The sequence below is a fragment of the Belonocnema kinseyi genome, chromosome 8 (assembly GCF_010883055.1).
Source record: "Belonocnema kinseyi isolate 2016_QV_RU_SX_M_011 chromosome 8, B_treatae_v1, whole genome shotgun sequence".
In the NCBI taxonomy this organism is placed as follows: Eukaryota; Metazoa; Arthropoda; class Insecta; order Hymenoptera; family Cynipidae; genus Belonocnema; species Belonocnema kinseyi.
The window spans coordinates 32,417,726-32,425,452 of record NC_046664.1 but is presented as its reverse complement, the minus strand read 5'-3'; the positions used below and the strand labels follow the sequence as shown (position 1 = coordinate 32,425,452).

The following is a 7,727-nucleotide window of genomic DNA, read 5'->3' as shown; positions in this document are numbered from 1 at the left end:
TATCTAGTCGGGAGTGGTGCTGACTGAAAACAGATGATTTGGAGCGATTCGCGCGCCATATGTTGGTCATTCTAAGGACTTATTGAACTATCCTCGTATCTAAACGTTGTAAATATCTTTTAAAATTGGTTAAAGACTTCCAGATTCATTTTCGAAAAATTTTTGGAAATACTTTGAAATCTTTTAGAACATTATCCTAAAGTTAATTTTTAAAAAAGAAAAAATCATTTCAAATTTTTCTAGGAATCTAAACAAAATTTTTTTATTCTCTTAAAACCTTTCGTAATTTGAATTCAGCTTCCTTTTTTAAATTCTTAAAAAATCTACATTTAAGAAAATAAAGTTGTTCACAAGTTTAAAATTAACTTTGAATTGTTTGAATACTTTTAAATATTTATTAAGCAGAACAGAATTTTCGTTATTACAATTTTGTAATTCTCATTACATTTTTTTTTAGAATCCCTGTTTCAAAATAAAGAAATTATTTGAAATTTAACAATGAATCTTGAGGCAATTTTACTTCTACAAATAAAAAATAAAAAATTAATCCGAAAAATTGTTTAAAAATCTTTCAGATTCGTTTTCGACATATTTTAAAATCCTTAAAATTAAAAATTATCTTTTCAAATCAAGTCTAAATAATTTTGAATTTTTCCAAAATCTTATTTTCCGTGTGGTACAAAATTTTACCCTCAAACAGCTTTATTCTATTAAATTACAGTCATCGAAACTTGTAAAATTATTTATATCGCCAGTAAATTATTCTTTAAAAAACATAATTTAATCATTTTAAATGAAAATAAACATTAATTGATCATTCTTTTAGGTAGATTCGATTAGAATAATTATAATCTATAATTCAAAATCTAAATGTCCTGATAGGCGAGAATACATCAATGTAATATGGATAAAATCGCAATTTGCAAATTATTTTTAATACTTAGTTTCTATGCAATTTCTTTTTTAGAATAATTAAAAATAATTAAAACCAAGTAATAATAACACTTCAGTTTGATATCATCCCTTCAAATAGCTTTTGCCATTATTTAACAATATTTTGATCATTTGGTGCTTTGTAAAATTGAATTTCATTAGCATTTTCCTGCTCCCGATTACTTTTTTATCCCGATTTACAATCAAAACAAACACACTTCACAATTTTCGTTCAAAATTTCAACACAGCGGATATTTGATCTAAAAGCAGTTTTTTCAGTTTGTTTCACTTAGAAAATGAAAAATATCGCAAACATCACTAAAAAAATTCAACGATTATTTAACACTATCAGTAAACTACTTTTACTGTGTTATTAAATTCAATGTTAGTATTTTACCAAAGATCTTTGATTTCGAAATACATTTGCAACGATCATAGACCAACTGCTCTTTGATTTGAGAATTCAATATTTTGTACGTCCTCCAATCAGCCCATTGAGACAATTTGTAATAAATTAGCGAATAACTTTATCAATATTTTTTTTACGGAAGAGTACAGAAATAGTGGCTTTAGCATAAAATTGTGAGAAAATAATGAGTTTTAATGTCATTTTTTTCGAAATAGTAACAAAATTAGTTAAAAAAATTATGACTTACGCCATTCTGGTCTTCTAACTTCATTAATACTGGTCTCAAAGTTGGCATCTTAGAATTTGTGAGAGACTCAGTCAAGATAGACAAGGCATTTTGCTTCTTTCGAATCTCCTCGGGATTTGCACTCTGCACTGAATTCGCCTTTTTCTGTAAGGCGACTTCCGATTTTGCAGTGGACACATCCCAGCTGCCGCAAGTTGCAAACTCGGCTTCTTTATTTTTCTTCCGGTGTTTCTTTTTCTTTAAATTTCCATTCGCAATCGGAACACCAGCTACCGGGATTTTAGTTTTCTTCTTTAAAATGTTCTGCTTCTGTTTCTGCTTCAAAAGACTCGAATCTAAAGCCTCTGAATTGTCAGGTTTGAGTTTTTTTTTCTTCACTATCACTGGTTTGTCATCTTTCCCGTTTACAGTTTCACCGTCAGCTTCCTCATTACTTTTCCTTTTTCGTTTCTTCATCGCCTAAATTCATCAATTGAATGGATTAGTTCGATGACAATTTCTTTAACCGTAGTCTAATTTTTATTTTTAAAAAAATTTTGTTATTCAACAGGAATTTACAAAATATCTGGAAAAATCCGAAAAAGTTGGAAAAATTTTCCGAAGTTTAGAAGAAATTAAAAAAATATTTGATAAATTTTCGGAAACATTACAAAGTCTTTAAATATTTTTATTTTCTTCACATCCTCTTGATTTCCTAAATATCTTATTCCAATTATTATTAAAATTTAAAAAACCATTCAAATAATAAAAAATGGCACTAAAATCTTCCACATTGTTATAAATTTTTTTTTAATGAATTAAATTTTCTTAAACTTAATTTTTCAAAACAAAAATCAGTTTTTTTCCCCCAGGAATGGTAAGAAAACTTTTTTATTCTTTTGAAACCTTTCAAAATTATTTTAAAGCTTCTAAAGTTTTTATTTGAAATCTTTAAGAAACAACATTTTGTTCACTATTAAAATAAAAAAAATCATTTCAAGTTTAAAATGATGTTTTAATCTTTTCAAATCTAGTCAAATTGAAATATTTTCTTTAATAACTTCAATACTCTTTTTCGAAATTCTAGAAAATAATTTCAAATGTTTTTCAATTTTCTCTTCAAATTTATTTTGTAAAATGAAAAAGCATTTCAAATTTTCCCACGCATTTTAGAAAATTCCTTATTAAATCTTCTTAGAACTTCTAACTATCTAGTAAAATAATTCGATTTTTTGTAAACACTTTAAAAATTCTGCAAAATTAAAAAAGTTGTCTAAATTTTTTAAATGAATATTTTAAAATTAACTTAGGAATGTAATTTCATTATCTGGAAACCTTTCAAAATTTTTAAAAAGCATTTTTTTTAAATCTGCATTTTTTCAATTTTTTTAAATCATTAAAATTTTACATTATTTTGTAATCGTTTCAAAACCTCTAAATATCTCTTAAGCTTATTCGAATAATTTATAAAAAAATTTAGTTTGAAAAATTGAAAATTTTTGCTTTAAAATCGTCTACATTCTGTTTTGAAATATTAGGAAATCATTTGCATTAATTTGAAATATTTTCCAGTCTTCTCTTGAAATTAATTTTTTCAAATAAAAATATCATTTTAGGATAGCTGAATCCTAAATTCAGCTTTTCTGAAAAATTAAAAAAAATTTTTTGAAATAATCTCGTTTTTTCGAAAAAATTTAAAATCTTCAAAAATTAAAATTAATCTTTTACAATAAAACCTGAAACATTTTCAATTTTGTCAGTAATCCATAAAAAAATTAAACCTCCTTAAATCTTTCATTTTTAACATGAAGTGGTTCATAAATCACAACAAAAAAACGCTTAAGATTATTTACAGTTATTTAAGATTATTAACAGTTTAATTTTTCAATAGGAAAATATAAATTTTTAACAAAATAGATGAATTTTTTAACCGAGAAGATCAATTTTCTACCAAAAAAGAATTTTCAACAAAATAGTGAAATTGTCAACTAAAATAGATAAATTTGTAAGCCATAAAGATGAATGTTCAACCAAATAGTTCAATTTTTAACAAATAAGAAAAGTTTGTCAGTCAAGAAAGAAAAAAAAATTGCACCCAAATTATCATTTGAGGGGATAAATAAATTTTAATATAAAATAAAAATTAAGAATAAATGTTTCTTTTTTAGTTTATTGGTATTTTATTTGTTTTCAGGTTTATAGAAATACCATTTTCGAAAGATTCTTGAGAAAATTCTAAAATATTTTTGAAAATTATATATTTGTCGATAAAGTATTATTTTTTTATAACACGTTTGCGGAAACCTTCTGAAATTTTTCGAAACCTTCCTTAATTTGGTTTAAAAATCCATTTTTCAAAATGAGAAGAAATTTTAAATTTTCTCAGAAATCTTTTGAATTATTATAAATCTTTCCATAATTTAAATTATTTTTTAATATTTTCCAAAACATTTAAGCCTTCTACATATCTTTTAAAATCATTCGAATTTTTCAAAATTTTTCTTCTTATTCTGAAAAATAAAAAATGAAATTGTCTTTAAATCTTTCATACTCTGTTTTGACAATTTTGCAAATCTTTTGAAATATTACAAATACTTTTAAAATATTCTCTTAAAATTAAGTTTTCAAAATAAAAGGCTCTTTAAATTTTCCCAGGGATTTTTAGACATTTTTTATAATCGTGAAACCTTTCAAAATCTTTGAGAAGCTTCAAAATTTGTATATCCAAATATTAAAAAATGTACGTGTTTCCTAACTTTCAAAAAATGTTTTTACGTCTTAAATTTATTTTACATCTTTTTAAAACTTCGAAATACCTCTTAATCTTGATTGAATTTTGTATGAATTTTTGTAATCTTGCTAATTGAAAATTTTGGCGTTGAAATCGTCCACATTCTTTCTTGAAATAATTTATAATGTTCTGAGTTCGATGTCAATTTTCTTTTCAAATTAATTTTTTTAAATAAAAAATCGGTTTAAATTGTCCCAAGAATTTTGATAAATAAATTTTTTCAAACTTTAAATTAATTTTGAACCTTTGTGAACTTCTAAATGTCTTTTAAACGTGATCAAGTTTTTTATATAAAACTTTATAATCTTTCTGATTGAATATTTTTGCTTTAAATCACCCATTTACTTTTCGACACTTTAGGAATTAATAAAAATGTTCTTTTAAATATTTGTAATTTTTCTCAAAGAATATATATATATATATATATATATTTAAAAATAAAAAATCAGTTTAATTTTTTCCAGTGATTTAAAGAAATATTTACATACTTTTTAAATATCTTTCAATTTTTAAAAACTTTTTTTAAAAGAAATTTTCAAAAATCTACACTTAAAATTTTTTATATCAAAATTTTGGAAACCTTTATCTCATTGATTATTATTATTGAAGATATTATTCAGATAACCCCTCATTTTTGATAAACCTGAAATTAATCGAAAATGGCACAATGGCGCTCTTGAATAAACGGAATTTACCTTATTCGAATCTGCATAAAGATCCTGCTCAAACTCGATAAGATCGAAGGCTGCCTTTTTGGGGTTACTCTTCTTTTTTAAAGGCATCCGAATTTCCTTCACGCCTAGAGGCATTTCTCCTTGCGAAATCAGAGTAAATCTAAAAAAATCAGGTGTCAATACTTATTTTATTGTATTAAAAATTAAAAATTACTTATTAATAAGGGATGGAAGATAAAAACTCACTCTTTTGCTAATCGTACTATTTGTTTACGAGATTTCGTCGTGGACGAGGTGTGAAACCTATATTCCAGCAGCAAATTAGCAATTTGTTGAGGATCGAATGGAATTTGAGGGATTTCGACATCTACTCGTCCTGCTCTTGGATCGAGAGCTTTTTCAGATGGTCCAGCAACTTCTTCATCCGAACTCTGACTTATGTTGCTCAAGTCTATCTCGCCATCGGGTACATCAACTTTTTCCATTGCATCGATACTTCCACAGGGAAAACCGGCCTGTGAAATCGGAAGCAAGCCCGATTATTTTCTTGAATTTCAGTATTCATATCAATTTTATAAGCTGACCGAATAATATAATTGTAGCCGTTGGCTAAACGCAAAATTCACGTTTATTCTGCAATTTTTCGCGTTTCTAGTGAGTTCAGTTTCCAATATGCAGACTTTACAGCCCAAAATGCTCTCAAAACAGGGGATACATTCTTTTACATCAAATTAATGTTGATACCATATTAAATTCAATATAAAACGCTTTAAATTGCTAAGATTTAAATTGAAAATACATTAAATTTTTAACAAAATAGTTGAGTTTCCAACGAAAAAGATTTCCTACAAAAATTAATGAATTTCCAGCCCAAAAAGAGGAAATTTCAAAAAAATAAAAAGTAATTTTTAACCAGACAGTTAAATTAACAACCTAAAGCTTGATCTTTCAAGCTAAAGAGACGAATTTTCAACAAAATCAGTTTGACTCAATAAAATAGTTAAATTTTCAAACCAAAACGATTTTTACCAAAAAAAATGTTAATTTTCAACAAAAAAAGATGACTTTTCTACCATAAAAAATGGATTCTCAATCCAAAAGGACGAATTTTCAAGACAATAGAAGAATTCTTGACCACTAAAAGATGACTACCAAAATAGTTAGATTTTCATCAAACACGTTTGATTTTATACCCAAGGAGATGAATTTTTTACAGAATACATGAATTTCCTACCAAATGGTTGATTTAAAAAAAAATTAAAACAAAAACTGTTGAATTATCAATCAAAAAGAAAAATTTTTAAGAAAAAATTTAAATTTTTTTACCCACGAAGATGAATTTTTAACAAAACTAGAATCTCTTACGCGCGCGACACACTTGTTTACTTGTTATTATTCTATTTGGCAATTAAGTTCAAGAAGATACCACGATAATCATTTTTACTTTAATAACTTCTATTTATACACGACTTCGCATGGGTACCATATACGACGAAAGACCGGGTTGCGTACTCGAATTTTGAAAACCCGACTAAACTCGGGAGGTGGTTTTCTGCAGTTTTCCTCTTATCTGACCAAATGTTTAGACAAATGCGAGTACTTCGAGCAAACTTGTATGTAGCTGCATTGTAACTAAACCTTAGTAAAACGACTGACCCTATTCGTTGAAAAATAGCCAAATTCTAAACTTTGCACGAAACTTCTTTCAATAATTAATAATTCTGGTAAATTTAACAAATAACTTAGAAAAGAGTCATCACAAAGACTACCTTAGTTATCTTCGTGAACAAATTTGAATAATACCTTAACTCTCAATATGTTTCTGAAAATTGTTTGAATGATTAATAATTATTATAAATTTACAAAGTAACGTGGAAAATGATCATCGAAAGACATTCTTAGTTCATTCCTTAAACAAATTATGACTCTTCCATGAAAACTAGCCAAGCTATAAATATGTTGATAAATATTTAAAAAATAATTAATCATTGTAGATTTTCAAAGCATTAGAGAAAAAAAAGCATCGGAAGGATATTCTTAGTTAATTATGGTAAAAAATGAAGCCTACATAGAAAGAGTCATCGAATGGACATTCCTAGTTGACTTCGAAAATAAATTAACTCGTAGGATAAACGTCAAACTCTTAATTTTTTAATTAAAATTGTTTAAATAATTAATAGTTCTTGTAAATTTACAAAGCAACATGGAAAAAAAGTCATGGGATAGACATTCTTAGTTGATTTCGAAAACAAATTCATTCGTAGGATAAAGGTCAAACTATTAAATTTTTCATTACAATTGTTTAAATAATTAATAGTTCTCGTAAATTTACAAAGTAACATAAAAAAAGTCACCGGATAGATATTCTTATTTGACACCGTGCACAAAATTACTCGTAGAAAGAAGGCCCAACTTTACAATTTTTAATTAAAATTGTTTAAATAATTAATAGTTCTCGTAAAATAACAAAACAATATAGAAAAGAGTCACCGGATAGACATTCTTAGTCGACTCCGTAAACAAATTGACTCGAAGAGAAAAGGGCAAACTCTTAATTTTTAAATAAAAATTGTTTAAATAATTAATAGTTTCTGTAAATTTACAAAGCAACATGGAAAAAAAGTCATCGGATAGACATTCTTAGTTGATTTCGAAAACAAATTCATTCGTAGGATAAAGGTCAAACTATTAAT

The 7,727-nt window shown here is 25.9% G+C and overlaps 1 protein-coding gene across 1 annotated transcript in view; it reads right to left on the bottom strand.

The window, feature by feature from the left end:
• Window positions 1-7,727, bottom strand: part of LOC117178211 (ribosomal RNA processing protein 1 homolog) — a 27,775-nt gene that overhangs the window by 5,247 nt on the left and 14,801 nt on the right. The window contains exons 5-7 of the mRNA XM_033369515.1: window positions 5,281-5,549; window positions 5,056-5,194; window positions 1,591-2,049 (exon numbers count right to left, since the gene is read on the bottom strand). Coding sequence (XP_033225406.1) covers window positions 1,591-2,049; window positions 5,056-5,194; window positions 5,281-5,549 — 867 coding nt within the window. The remainder of the gene's footprint in view (window positions 1-1,590; window positions 2,050-5,055; window positions 5,195-5,280; window positions 5,550-7,727) is intronic.